This window comes from Cygnus atratus, chromosome 6 (assembly GCF_013377495.2).
Source record: "Cygnus atratus isolate AKBS03 ecotype Queensland, Australia chromosome 6, CAtr_DNAZoo_HiC_assembly, whole genome shotgun sequence".
NCBI classification, from domain to species: Eukaryota; Metazoa; Chordata; class Aves; order Anseriformes; family Anatidae; genus Cygnus; species Cygnus atratus.
Window position 1 is genome coordinate 25,780,066 of NC_066367.1, and position 15,540 is coordinate 25,795,605.

Here is a 15,540-nt window from a genome sequence, read left to right on the forward strand (position 1 = left end):
GTTTTTAAGAGCTGTGATTAGCTGATGAGAGGTGTTTGAGACAGATGATACAGTAGCTATGATAGCACTATATCATTACTGCCTTGCTTTTTTTTTTTCTCCACACTGGCAGTTATGGTTCATACATATGACTCCAAATACACTTTCGTAAAATCTTTTAGAGATATATTAAGAAGTCAGCAAGTGAGAGAAAACTTGTCTCACTGTGGCAGGAGGAAAACCCGAGCATATTATGGTAATGCAGAGCAATGCATGCATGACACAATACAAACAATGCTAAACAGTATCATTTAAAGAAAACACAATGCAGTCTTTGATTTTTAATATCTGCATTAAAGGTCTCCATTCTAAGTAATTACGTTTCGTAGGAAATATCTTTAGATGATGTTGTGCCTATTTACAAGGAATTAGGAGAGTATTATACAATGTAAGTGCAGAAAAAAAACATTTTGCTGTGACCATTTTCTTAAATACAATTCTTCCCCCCACTATTTAAACGAGACACTACTACAACTGCTACAAAGTACACTGATTAAAAGAGGTTTTGTTTGTTTGTTTAAAAAAAGGTCTTTAGAGATTTTCTTCTCCTTCCTTTATGATGAATAATTGCCCAAACTCTCTTGTCATCTTAGCATTTCAAAAGCATGCCTGCATGCAAACGTACCCATGCAAGTGCTTAGTCTGGTGACCAGATGAGACAGACAGAGGGTTTTCAGAAGAGGGGAACAAGCAAGTATGCCACAAAATATCCATATACCAAAGGAAAAGGTTATTTTTGGACCTAGGGAAACCACTGGCAAGGTCTACCTACAGATGCAAACGTTATTTGTGGATCAATCAGGTATCAGCTGAGATGAAGGGGATGATGATTTTCTCTAACCTGCCTTCATCTGTAGGGTAAAGCTTTCCGTAATGCCTGGACCAGTACAACAACCTGCACGAGATGTCTTGCTTCCTCATCAAAATCACTGTCCTGTTGCGTGGAAGAACGGAAGAGCTCCCTTATAAATGTACCAGCAGCCCACCAGGTCATGGGGTTACTTTAGGAGTTTCTAGACACTGCTGAATGTGTCAGTGCTTGTGGTTTTGTGGGGCAAAAGCTGACGTGTTCAAGAGTACAACACTGGAGGCAGAACAAGAGAGGAGGGGGAAACCAACCCCTCAGGGAATGGGAGCTAGCGTGGTTGGAAGGGAAAACATCCTTACAAGATCAAAGGTATATCCACACAAGTTTCCACGAGGGTCAGTTTTGAACCTTGTTTGCTCTGCCTCAGTATTTGAATGTGTGGACCAAAATCCATCCCTTGCTGAGCAGCACTGCCAGGCCTAACACTTGTGCTCAACTTTTTGGCTACATCAAATCCTGTTGTCTTCAGTAACACACCAATCCCTGCTTTGCAGCAGGTGTTCAGTAATGCCTGCAAAGTATCTTTAGGATACAAAGCATTATATAGACCTTTACTACTAATGCTACAAAGCAAACAAACAAAAAAAGCAAATAACACACAAAAAAAACCACCAACAGACAAGAACGCACCACAATGATGGCTGCTTTAGCTCTGCCTATCTTTTAACCATACAAAAACACTCAGAGGACAACTACCTAGAGGTTCACTGTCAACCCTGGTCTGCTGAGTATGAAGAGCAACTTCTAACTGAACCAGCTATGTCAAACCACTTCACAGAGCCACTAACCAACGGCCTGCATTTGACCTCCTATATTTTGGCTGATATACTCTACATCCCAAACTTTTAATTAAAAGAAGAAAAAAAAAAGAAAGAAGCTCATCAAAATCAATTCAAACGTACCATTTCTCCCAATTACTGTGGAACGCACGGGTCATCATCATATTGCATCATTATGTTGAGGAATAATCTAGCATGAAGTCCCATAAATTAGCTTAAATAGCTTGTGTGTTTTCATCCATAACAGCGTATTTCATAGAGATATACCACTGCTTTTCTGTGTACAAGAATCTAAATTAAACAGGCGCATTACATCTATTTTATATGAACTTTAATGAGAAAAGGCTGATATGGAACCTCCCCAACCTACCTATGAAGTTTAAATATTATGACACAGGAGAAAAAGGAAATATTATTTGGTAGCTATACATCAGGCCTTGAGGCCCAGTGCCTGACACCTTGATCGACTCTCCCCCTTCCTCTCCCCAAGAGGAATGCACCATATTGATGGCATTTCTATTCAAAACCACCTTGTGTTTTATAGGAAAGCTTTCAACATTTACAGTTACATCTAGAGCACAGACAGAAAACTCTAAAAGATAATTTACAACTCAATTTAAGGAACCATCCATTTTAGAACAAACAATAAATGCATGAAAAGAACAATCCAATCCCTATATTTTTTTATCAGGGGATGTTAGTTCAGCATACTTCCTATCAAACGCTAAATACCTTCAGTATTTTTAGGCCTTGATAGTGGCAGATCTTTCAAAAAACACAAAAATACCTAAAAACAAATACGAATTCTTATGGAACCTATATTGCATGCTGAGTACTTTAACAGAGTAAAAATCAGTTCCACCGGTTTTGTTTTGGCTCATTGGTGAGTACATACATAATGACTTCCACCTCTTGAAACCTCTTTGCTTCATTCTTATGCATAGACTTGAAGGGGTATTTTATGTGTTTGGCTTGTTGCATCAATTCAGAGGATGGAGTCACTGTAAAAATTTACGTTACTGCAGGCTTGTAGTGATGAAGCAGACAAGCACAAAAAAATAAGAGCTTTTATTGCATTTGTTTTATCTTTGATGGAGAAGTGTAGTCATTTATTATGACAATAGCCACCGTGAAGTCTGATTTATCTATTAAGTTAGGTTTTATTTGAGTGGAAGTATTTTTGAAAAAAGTTGAAATTTCAAGATAAATCATGAATTTGACCAACCACCATCCAGATGGTGTTTCTCCTGAATTGATCATATATTTCAATTTGCTGTATGCACTTCTAGTTTATAGTTGTGACACATGCAATGCACCAAGGACATTTACTGAAACTCAAAGTTAATTTGAATAAAACAGCATTTTATAGACTACTTTCCACAACTTCTTTCTTAGAAATAGGGTAAAAATATTTCTCCTATAACATGTATACTTGCATATCACAAAAATGGCACTATATTTAAAATACAATTATAATTCTTTATTAAATTATTAAATATATATTTTAAATCTTGATGGTTTAGTTTAGTAACTCAATACTCTGCTGAATTAAAGTCTTGGGACCACAGGTGTATCAATCTTTTGGTGCAAATAGGAAGGTGAACAACAGATTTAAAAAATTAAGCAGTGCTTGTTTTCAAATAAGGGCACAGCCCATTGGAAGCTTCAGCTCTGATCTTTTCCTCCACTTCTGCCAACAGCTTTCTCCCCATCCTTTTGAGGTGCAGGATGAGTTAATTTTGGGCTGGAGTTGTTCCCTGAACCTGCATGCGGGGGGGGGGGGGGGGAAGTCAGCACAGTGTGGAGACATAAATGAAAATACCACGACTCACTTTGGTTTAAACTGCAACAGGCTTTCAATAACTAATGCAAATTTCAAAACCCTAAATTTCCAGACATGTCACTGTTTTTTCTTATATGCAACACTACTCCCATTCATAGGATTTTTCTTGTTTTATTTCTCACCATTGTTATTCCAAAACATTCAAAACAGAAAAGCACTCAGTCCCAGAATAAATCTTAAATGTGTACTCTGTGTTGTCATAACTACTGTGGGCTTTTTTATTTTTAATCTTTTTATGAAGTTACTAAAAAGATGCTACAGAGATTTCAGATAGGTTTTCTAAACCCTTTCTTTGCTCTTGGTAAAATTACTACATTACTAACGATACTAAACCAGGTTATAATATAGTTGATTTAAGATTGCGAATATGTACCTGTACTACCAATTATAAATAATAAGAATTAAAATAATTGTCAATACCTGTGGTTAAAGGCAGATGAGTGACACTAGTTAGACAGGTGAGAGTGAACCAGGTTGATGCTAACGTTGCTCCAGATAAAAGCAGCAGCAGTATAAATTTCAGCATGCCCCTGATAAAATCTGCAAATCTAAAATAAAAGCACAGATGAGAACAGTAAAAATGTTATTGTTCATATTATTTAAAATGTAACGCTTCACAATTAATTCATTAAATTCTCATTAAACATTTTGGAAACTGTAAACACGATTTAAAAATCATTTCTCATTTTCAGAAATAGGAAATAAAACTTTTTATAGAACAGTGGTATTTCTAGATGTCAAGAGCCATGGATTTGAAATAACTAAAACAGAAAAATTCTCAAGGCATCAATTGAAAGCACTTGGTATACAAGAAGGGTTTTTTCCCACCCACATTTGCTGGGCACAACATCACACCACTACTTACACCGCTGTTCTGTCTCCCTTGGCAGACACACTGCACAATTAGCATATGAGGAGGCTGATTTATTTCATTCAAGACAGTTAAATTTAATGATTCATTCGTATGGGAAATGACAGAACTCCCAATACCAGAGTCCCTAGATGGATGATAACAAGGAACATCTTTTGAACCCTAAAACACATTGGTGATGAAGCTGTCAATGGCTTAGGCAAAGCAGGAACTCTTTACACGTACGGTCACTCTGTCACTGGCTGTTTTGGGTTGAAATGTTCCAGAAACCACGCATCTTCATGCCATTCCTCTCCTACACACACGCCTCAGTGATAATCTGGGTGAGGATATCTCCACAAGTCCATGGGCAGTCTCTTACACATAGGTAAACATGATCTTTATACCACCCGATGGTACAATTCCTTTTTTTTCCATTTTTTTTTTTTCCATTTTTCTTTCAAGGAGACATATTGCATTTGAACTACACTCACTTGGCATAATTATCAGTGCAACTGCTCTTTTCAGAAGGGATTTCAACCTGAATACTAAAACAGGTACACTATAAAAGGCTACATCATTTATCCACTAGTAATTTTCTACAGGTTAGGAGACATGACTTCGGGCTGGACGTATGTTTAAAGAATGTCTTACAGTCCCTCTTAGGGTTCCCCTACTTCTTTCAGGCTAATGACAGCACAATCCAGTTACATTGGTTCATGACAAAATCCATCCAGTCTGTCAGCTAATTGCCTTTTCTTCCTTGACAATGATCACCTCACAGGCAGATACCACAGCCTACTTGATAAAACAGACAACGCTACCAACATTTTGAGAACTAAGAATCCTAGCTCCACATACACTTTAATAGATGTATGAGTAATGAGATCCTAAAAAAAAAAATTATCAGTTTTTCCTCTTATTTTGATTTTACCCGAGCTTTAATTCCACATTGAATTTAGCAGCAAGTAATTCAATAAGCAGTAGAGGGAGATCAATGCTGTATATAATCTTAAAAGTTTATGACTGCAGTGTTCAAGTGGCTTTTGCATTAATCCCCAATAGTCAGAGGTTAGCTGCTACTGTTGTTTTTTTTCTGACAATTCAAATTCAGCAATCAGGATTACTTCTTCTCAGTAGTTTGTCAGTTTCTTTAATTATTCTTCAGGATCATTGGGGTCAAAATCAGCAATTTTAAAAGCTTCTCAATGTGCAAGCTTTAGACATCTTCTACAGAGACTCCCTACATTGTCTGCTGGCAGGCAACATCACTATTTCCTCTTTTTAAAGGCAAGAACAGTTATGCACATCCCATCTAATGATGGTAATGATGGGAAGTGAGAAATAAGCCTCCAGGGAGGGACATTCAGAGACAATAGGTCTGGATCCTCTATTTCTACCCTACTACCAGGGATATGGGGGAATGGGAGGATGACACCCACCTAAACCATTCAAGATGATTCAGTGGAGCAAATATCTATCTTTACTGAGCTGCTGCAACTCTTTGACACAAATAACCTGGTTTGGATATCACTGGTAGTAATGTGCTCCAAGGAGCTCTCAGCTATCACAGGAATCCAGAAGGGTCAAATACAAACTGAAAGGTTTATCAGCTATTGAATTTAGCCAGCAACAGAAATAATGGAAAAAATAACTTAGCAAGCTAGCCTGAAATTGGTAATTGAGCGCTTTCTGCTTCTTGTCTGGTTACAGAATAATAAAGAAGACTGTAAAGCAAATCAACTTTTCAAATGCTGGTTTCAACCCAATAATAATATATATATTTATATTTATATATATTTAATGCTTTAATCCCAGTGTTTACTTCCAAAATTCTCTTTCTGTTTAAATCTTTTTCACAATCTAGCACGTAAGTGGATGTCTGCATCTGCTAAAGTAGGCGCACCATGAAAGAAGGTGTATACTCACCCTTACCACCCCCAGGACACAGATCTCTCAGCCTACTGTTGGTAGCTGGTTCCTGTAACCCTGTAAATCAGCCCTAGGCTGGATCCTACATTTAAAATCACAACCCCATGTTGCTGACAACACTGTCTGTTGCTAAGAAAATTATCACCATGTCATGAAGTTTCAGCATTTTGACTAACGCTGCAGGTTAAAAGCAGAAAGAAAGAGTGAACTGTGAAGGACAAAAACTCAAATATCTGTGGTCATTAGTAAATGTGACCAAAAAAAGCTAAGGAAAGGGAATAGATTTATGTTTCCATGCAATAATATGAATGTCGCTCTTTGACATTGCTTTTCTTCAAGCCAGTATCACTTCAAAGCTGCCAGCAAAGGGTAAAACACCTGCCAGCTGCCCAAAATAGTCCAAGCTTTTCAATTAGAAAAATGCATCACACAAATTAGCTAAACAAATCGAAGTTCACAGCTATTTGGAAAGTAGTAGGTGTAGAGCAGGAGGATTTATATATTGTGTTGAGGAAAACTGGCACCATTTGGAAAATGAGATAGATAAATGAATTTCCAAACTGGGCATTACTTTAAATATAGATGATTTAACATCTCCTGTGATGTGCGGGAACAAATGCTCCAGCGCAAGCCCCAGGTTGCTACTGTTCTAAATGGTAGAATTTGCATTGCCAAAAATGGAAAGAGCAAACTCCTAAGCTGTACCAATTTTGTTTTGATAAACTAGTAGAAAAAATATTAGAAGAAAATCCAGCTTCTTAAAAAGTGGCTAAGGGAGAGAGCTGCTTGCTTGGCAAATCACAGTTCTGACGCTGAAATACATCAGCCTGTCACCCTTGACAAGAATCATTACTTAATTTTCCTAATTACAACTTTCAGCAGATTACAGTCAGACTCATCATTGATTCTGCCCTACACAGATAAATGCTGAATAGACCTAAGAGGGAGAGTCATCCATCAGGAGTGACAAATCACCATCTCCCTCACTTTCTGTGTGTAAACCTTTTCATTTGAACTGTATATTGCCCAAGTTGGAAAGACATATTTGGAGACAGACTGTTAGTATTTATTTATTTTTTAATTTACTCAAAAGCAAAGCTCTAGATGCTACAAAGTACTAGTATTCAACAAGGTTTGAAATTAATTTTGAAGAAGTTAGAGACTCAGCATTTCCTGAATCTTATCCCAGGCAATATATTAAATAAATTCATCTACCATAAAGATTCAGATTTGCACGTTGGCATTGAGAAAGCAGGTTCTCTCCTAACAAAGGTAAGCGAGCTGCTAAGGGTGCCCCTCTACTATTGAAACATCACAAATAAATGAGATTAACCTATGACAGAAAGGATTAAGTCGGCATGCCACCTGTTACATTGTGCGATCTATCTAGGTCACCTACAACAGTGGTTTTAAGCATCTGCTTCTTTTAGGATAAAAAACTCGTATCTGAGCTTAGCCAATCAAAAATACATTTTTTTAAAATTTATTTTTTAGGAGAAAGCAGGGCGCAAACTTTGTTTGGATACACTGAGCCCTTCGGCCTGCACAGAGCGGACAGGAGGGAAATGCCTGTTCCCTCTCCCTCGGTCAGGGGTTTTCTCCTCTTCCTCTGCCATGGCTGCTAAGCAGCACGTCAAGTGTCAGGATGAGGAACCTCACGTGTTTTTCTGCATCGTGTGCTCTGAGGGTGCAGAGGAAGTGAAAAGAGCTTTGATTTCTGACCTACGAAGATGTCTCTTGGGGTCCACAAACCCACAGTGCCAGCAGTGACGACAGACCCCCTGCACTTGGGCCAAACTCACTGCAGAACTAGATAAAGAACAGGCATTAAGAAGCTGTGGCGGCACTCAGAAATCCAGATGCAAGGGAAACACAGTCAGTTTTAGTCAGTTTAGTCAGTTTTTTAGTCAGTAAACTCACTAAAGTTCCTCCAGAAAAAAGTTCCTCCACTTTTTTTTTTTTTTTTTTAAAAGGGAACCTCAGTGAAGAAAAATCAGCAGCCTATCGGAAGGGCAACCCATGCCTTGTTTTCCTGCTTCCCATATCATTCAGCATTTACAATGGCTGTGTCTAGATATATGAAAAGTGTAAGTACACCTATACCACAGCCTACAGCAGTATAACAAAAAATAGGCCATACAGAAATCCAGCAACCTGTCAAAACAGATGCAGACTAATTTCTCTGCAGTGGAACATACCATTACTGTGTCTAGGCTGCCTTTGCTACATTCTCAATATCCCTTCAGGAATCAATACACCCAAAAGTGTTGATGGAAGGAGACAGACACTATTTCTTCAATGTTTTCCAAATGCGGTATAATGGGTTCTCCTTAATTCCAGGCAGCTGGATTCACAATAACCATTTGAAAAGAACGGATGGGAAGCACTTGTCAGGAATAACGATATGACTTGTTGAATTGAGGCACAAGTGCGTGGAGTTCCCAACCCCCAGAGAGCAGTAACACAGAATATACAAATCCAACGCTTTACAAGAAACACATCATAACCCCAGAACTATGCATTTTCCATTTCAAGTATCTAAAAGATGAGAGAAAAAAAGTTATATTATTAAGAGTATAAGCTAAATGACAATCACAGTTGAAGAAATGGATGCAATTATTCCTACCTTGCCATTGCTATGCCAACAACACAACCTCCAACGATAGACCAAAATCCAATCCAGCCTGCATCTACCTGACAGGAAAAAAAAACAGTAAGAAATGCGTTAAAGCTAAAAAAGTCAAAAGTTAAGATGTTACTTTCAAAACAAAGGGTGCACAGGGGCTGCAAACTGCTAGCAACCCCACCTGGCACCTCCCCCAAAAACAACCTGAGGTGCTAGACCATTTTTTTTTTTAGGATATTTAAGAGGAAATAAATTCACTAGGAGGAAAGTATGACCAAGTAGCCTATGCCCTAAATATGACCTCTATTTATACAATCATATGAGTAATGTCCTCTGGATTTTTTATAGTACTCTATTAAAAGCTTAGAAATCCTCTTTTTTCCCCCCACTTCAGCCCTTTCACCTGGTAAACATTATTCTCTATTACTAAAGGTGCAGCAGCCAACAACACTCCCATTTGTTTATCTGCCTCTTTGTTCTTGTCAAAAGGTATACATAGCTCTGAAACTACTAAACACTAGTGGAGAGTCAGCGGGAAGAATCATGACAGCTTGAAAGCTATAGATTTTGTTTAAAATTTCAGGAGAAAAGTGGTCCATATGTATTAACAGCAGCTTAAGCATAAAAACTTGATAAAATTGTATGTTAGTGCAGAGTAAAAACATGCCACTTACAAAATAGCTGCTGATTATCAGTCAGGAGATACTTACTTGGCTTACATGAACTGGCGTTAATATCAAATCCAGAACACCAGACCAGCCAGAGAAAACACCCAGTGGTATAGCATAGGCTAAAGCAATCATCAAGAATCGGAAATTGCTGTGAAGGCAAAACATATGCAATTAGCTGCAGCTTATATTAGAAATTGTGCACCAAGATTAGCTGCTAGAGTAAATTGCACCCTAGAATCTATATTCTGCCCGTCAAGAAAAATAGCAGAGTTCTGAAGGATGAGTGAGCCAGGAAAAACAATGAAGTTATCCGGACGTGTCACTAAAATACCAGTGGCTGAGATGTTACTGCTTTAGCACTGTGGTATTTAAAAAAGCCAGTCTCTACATTCAAAGACTTTATAACATGCTGGGCTCATATGTTTCTCATTTCCACAAGCAATTCTGCATTTGCATGGGCAACCCATTTAACCTAAGTGCATGTTAGAAACAATAAGCACTGATTCAATTTACAAACAGCGTATTTCAAGTATAAAATCAGAGATTCATACTTTTAAAATTGTTTTTACTTTTATTTTGTGAGAGGGAAGGTTTGGGAGATAAGGCGCGCACAATTGCAAGAGTGGGAAATTTTGACAGTTTGAGCTATCAAAACACAGAGACAAGTATAATAGCCTGCTCTAAATACTCAACGTTTGCTTTTTCCCCCAATTAAAATTATCCAACTCTCAGTATTTGGTGAAGATAAAGCATCAAAGCTGTGTCATTATCATCACCGTACACAGCTAAACAAGATTTGGCAGACAAACACCACCAATCCCCCCCTGCCTGCAGCCATCACCGCAACCAAAATTAAATGCGACACCTTTGCTAAGGGGATCCAACTTTTCCTATAAAATGTTTCCATTTGGGAACAGAAATATGCTTTGGACCCTGTAACACTGCCATTTTTAAGTGAAAAGATGTTATGGCAATTCCAAGGTTATCCCAAGGGATATCTGTGCAACCCCAGAACGCACCCCCTCACACCCCTTCCCAAACAATTTATATAAACTTGATAATGATCAGCAGTACCAGTTCCTTGGTATGCAGCAGCAATTTAACAGCACCTAGTTATGAAAGCCAAGAGGGAAGGTAAGAGTTTCAAAAAAAAATTCTCCAAAACATTTAGAGGTTTGCAGCTTACGCTGTTTTACTCCCCTCGAAGATTCAAAGCACCCCTGCCAGCACTCTTTTGCACACTGTTCTTCTCACACATCCTCATCTTGAATAACAGATTTATATCACATGAACATATCCTCTTCTTTCAGTATCATTCATGTCAGATTTATTTTATTTTTTTAATGCAAAGAAAAACAACTCCCAGACTTCCAGCTCTTCCACACATGGCTTATATTTCTCTGAATGCTAATGCATTTGCTGTCTTCCTGACAACTTTTTCTCTTTTAAGAATGCCGTACTCTTATGCTAGTGTATCCTGTGTCATCCTAACATCTCTCTTAAGGCAGGTTTTCTGATGTTACTTAATACTACCCATGTAAAAGCTATTCCAGTACCTGTAGAAGAAAATAAAAGGGAACATATTCATTTTGCACGGACATTATATAGCCACATTACAGACTGCAAAGAAGGAACAAGTCTAAAAGCACTGCTCCAAAATAATACTTGCTCATTATTCAAAATCTTTGGGTATCTGTCTGAACCTCACCTTCATTAAAGAGCTACTTCTGCAGGGTAAGTACTTTGTAACTTACTTGACCCAGATTTCCTGTGGTGTGTTTATTTTCTGTAACTCCAGCAACGAGACAGACCAGCATGTGGGGTAGCTGCTCCACCACGTGCAGCTCCTGGCCCCAGTACCAGACCCAGCTCTGCATCACGACATCCTCCAGTGACAGAGGCTCCCATGCTGCCATCCTGCCTAGTCTTCACATTAAAGCAGCCAACCTGGACAAAGAGTGCATGCAGTGGCAAAGTGGCACCAATCACCAGATGTCACTTTGTCCCTTTGTCCAGCAAGAGCTAGCACTGGCTGCATCAAGTGTTAAAGCCATTTGAAACATCTCAAGCATCAGCTCCACTTTTCACGGCTTCAGCAACTTATATTTGTTTTTGCAATTTTGCAACTGCTCCACTGAAAATAGAGAAATGAGCTGTCTGTCACACCATCAACTGGTGAACCCACACTGTTTTCCATCATATCAGCCTTTATGACAGGATATCAGCATCAGGCTCCATTCTCCTGGAATATGAATTGGCTTTTTCTTCTGCTTTTTTTCCCCCCCCTTTTTCTTTTTTTTTTTTCCCCCCGCCCCAGAATCCTGCTTAATGTACCAGAATTCATAAGACAGGCTGGTTCGGAGGGGAGCCCTGTCAAAGTCAGTCAACACTTTCAGAATAACTTTGACAGTGCCTATTAATACCAGGCACACTCCAAGCTGCTCTCAGCCCGGATGGTGATGTCATGTGAAAGTTTCATGAAAGTAGTAACGATATACAAAAACCTTACTACGAAATTTGAAAAACGGCTTACACAGCCCCTTGAAGATATAAAAGGCATGTAACTGGCTACTAGCATCTAAATTACTTAAAAGCTAAAAATCACTGTATGTTCTCTTAACATAAACGTTAAGACAAACCATTTACTTGTATTAGAATTTTTCCCAGGGAAATTTTTGGCATATTTTGAAATATGAAGAAAAAAAATCACATTCACTTCACCAAAGAAACTGAGAAAGGGCATAGCACTTTTTTTTTAAATGGAAATTCAAAGTACACTCGTCACACTGTGTAATAGACTGTTACAAGAATTGGGCTTAGCTCTCAAGCCACGACTAATCTGTCAACTCCCACTGCAGGCTGAGAGAGTTGGTATTGGGAGATAACCAGAGATCAGCTAATTGTTATAATCTGTCAGAAGCAGGAAACCTCCCAGTTTGGAGAAGGAACCATGCTCCTAAGCAACTCCCCCAAAACTGGCCTTACAGAGGGTGCTTGACCCTAAGACGACCTATAAAATACAACTCTGCAAGGAGCAGCTCATGAAGACAACTGCTCAACGACCTGAAGGCACAAAGGAGTGTGGGAGTTGCAAGGATGTGACAGATCCCTTTGGCACCCAAGGAAAAAGTCCGTGACTTCAATGGTAGAGTTATGCTGCACAGCTTTAGTTTGAAGTGAAAAAAAAAAAACCAAACACCTGAAGCCTAGAGCAGAGAAGAGGGAAGTGATCAAAGCCTCAGTTCTCAAGAATGTTTTCTGGGGCATGGTTGGATGAAGTCAGCTGACCAGTTCACACACATCCTAAATTTCTCACACACAGTTCTCACACCAGAGGGCAAGTATGCAATAAAGGAGCAATTGTGATTTCCTGGTAGTCATCAGCTGATTACCTTTAAGCCTACATGACTAAGTCAAAAGAAAGACCCTCTTTGCCAAGAATTATGAAGTCTAGATTAGGCAGGGAACAGAGCTCAGAAGCCTAACGAACCAGCTGATGGATTTCTCTTGAAGCACAGCAGATACCATTTTCTTTTATAAAAAACCCTTGCCTGATGGATTGTTGCTGAAAGGTTCCCCAAGGTAAGTGGTTTTAATGATGAACTGTTGATTGCTTCATGTACAGAGGAATGAAGAAGTGCCTTTGATAAGGGGTAGCATGGAAGAATGCATAAGGACCAGAGGGGAGAGAAGGATCTACCCGACAGCAATTAAGCAAAAACCCTCTTGGTTCTTGGAAACGCTGTAAACTATGCTCATTATTTAAGTGTCCAGGTTGTTTTCCTAAGTTTTGTTGATTGTGAATGGTAAGCCAGTTTTGCTGTTTATCTCCTGACTGTACCAGTATCACAGGCCCAGTATTTATAATATGTTGAACAAGCAATATAATAGTTATAAAGCTCCCAAATGGAGCACTGTCAACCGAAATTTTACACTTCACCTGCGGAGTCAGTTGCTGTTTGGATTTCTGTTTGACAGCAACATTTTTACAACACAGCCCTCAGGCAGGGTCTCAGCACATACCAGCTTGGGTGTTTAACAACATCATTGTGTGTGCTAAGTGTCCTTATGGGAATTGCTATTTTTTAATATCCTGAGTAGGTCACTTTGCAGACTAACCAGCCAACTGTATTCACACCTTCTCCCAGCTGCCAGCCTACTCCAGGATGAACACACAGAAGCGAGCGTTTTGTCAATTTACACCCCCAAACTGAAACAAAACTCTCCAAAACCACCAGCGAACAAAAATGGGGGATAAGTTGTTTTTGCTGGCCCTAAACATACTTTTAGGAAGTACAGAACACAATAGATCTGTAGCAACTAAATGCCTGAAGATCTAAAATTACCAAGTTTTAAGCAGACTATTTTGAACAGATTCAGCTCCTATAACTATATTATTACAAGAAACAATTGCAGTAAGAGTTTGAAGCTCCCTAGTGAAATCAACCATACTCTGCACCACGGTTCTCTTCTGCCCCAGGAAGCTCTTCTATGCATTATCACGTACCAGGCACAGGCCTTCACAATTACTCAGCATTATTATTACAGTTGCTCTGATACCAGATTCCCATTACACAAGACATTCTGCAAACACTAAGGGAGGGACTGGGTCTTACCAAAAGAGCTAACAACCTAAGCAGACAACAACGGAGAAGCCGTAAAGCTGAAGATGTTGCTTTCTTTATAACCTTTTTTCTTTTAAAATAAATATAAAGGAAACTAACACATCTTTGAACCTGTCTAGAAGCACCTGGAGACTTTTCCTATCCCCACTTTATATTTTAACATATGATTAATGAGATTTAATAGATCATACAACGGTTTCAGATACTTCATTCATTGCTCCCGTGGCTGAATGAAAGCAGCTGTATACTCCTTCAAATGGTAAGCAACCCCCAAATTCCTTCCAGTGTAAGAAGCACGGAAGAAAGCAGCTTTATAGTTAGTTATGCCCAGTGTTGTTAACTGTTATCTCACACCCAGCAGAATGCACTGTTAACAATTTTGTATAACCTGATGTAACAGAAGTGTAGCATAAGAAAAGCTGTGCTAAAAGGACGACTACAGCAGTGTTGGTGCAGAATGATTCTGGCAAGAATGCTTGACATATTCCCATTTAAAATTTAATGTTGGCTTTTTAGCAGTAAGCATCCTTTTATGTCTCAGCATTAATATTTAATTTGATTTTGTTTAAAAGCACTACAAACTAACTTGTTTGTTCAATGAGAAGATTAAAGCACACTTGTGTTTATTTATTCAGGTGCTGATATTTTAAGCGGAAACCAAATGAGGACCTACCTTAAAAGTCTGCAAAAGCTTCTCCTGTAGCTAAGCCGTTGACTAGCTGCAGCCACGCTGGGAGGGAATGGAGGGCGTGAGGGGAAGTAGGCCAATGCTGCGGAAAATATCAAGGAAACCATTCCAAATTCTAAACAAGAGGGCAAAGAAAAACAAATCAGAGAACAGATGTTAGCACTGAAAGACTTATTTCAGCACAACATTGTTATCAGCCAGCCTCTGATACATAAATCCTACCACAAATGCTTTACTGCTCCTGACAGCAGACCTGCATAACTTGAAGGAGGACTTTTTTTCCCCCCCTCCCCAAGCAAGATTTCAAATTGAGATGGAGAATCAATGAGACAGAGAAATACTGGCAGTCGATTCCAATGAAAAGAGCTGCAGAGCAACAGGCTCACACATGGGGAACTAAGTGAAGCAAAAGGCAAGCGTTTGTTTTTTTCTCTTTAAAGAGAACTGTGAAGATCTGGTCAAATTTCTTTGCAATGGAAGTAATGCAAGGCAGGTAACAGCATGCTAGAGACTTGAAACAGATGGGACTGGGGAAGCCCCAGGGCATGGACCGACAATTACTTGGTATACAGGATGATGAAGGCAAACGAAAGGTCAACCAAGGCAGCATCTTGGACAC

At 39.0% G+C, this 15,540-nt stretch overlaps 1 protein-coding gene across 1 annotated transcript in view; it reads right to left on the minus strand.

Annotated features, from left to right (window-relative positions):
- The window catches only part of SLC49A4 (solute carrier family 49 member 4), a 62,121-nt gene that overhangs the window by 11,702 nt on the left and 34,879 nt on the right, over window positions 1–15,540 (minus strand). Inside the window, exons 4-7 of the mRNA XM_035572139.2 lie at window positions 14,907–15,036; window positions 9,648–9,756; window positions 8,938–9,005; window positions 3,950–4,077 (exon numbers count right to left, since the gene is read on the minus strand). Coding sequence (XP_035428032.1) covers window positions 3,950–4,077; window positions 8,938–9,005; window positions 9,648–9,756; window positions 14,907–15,036 — 435 coding nt within the window. The remainder of the gene's footprint in view (window positions 1–3,949; window positions 4,078–8,937; window positions 9,006–9,647; window positions 9,757–14,906; window positions 15,037–15,540) is intronic.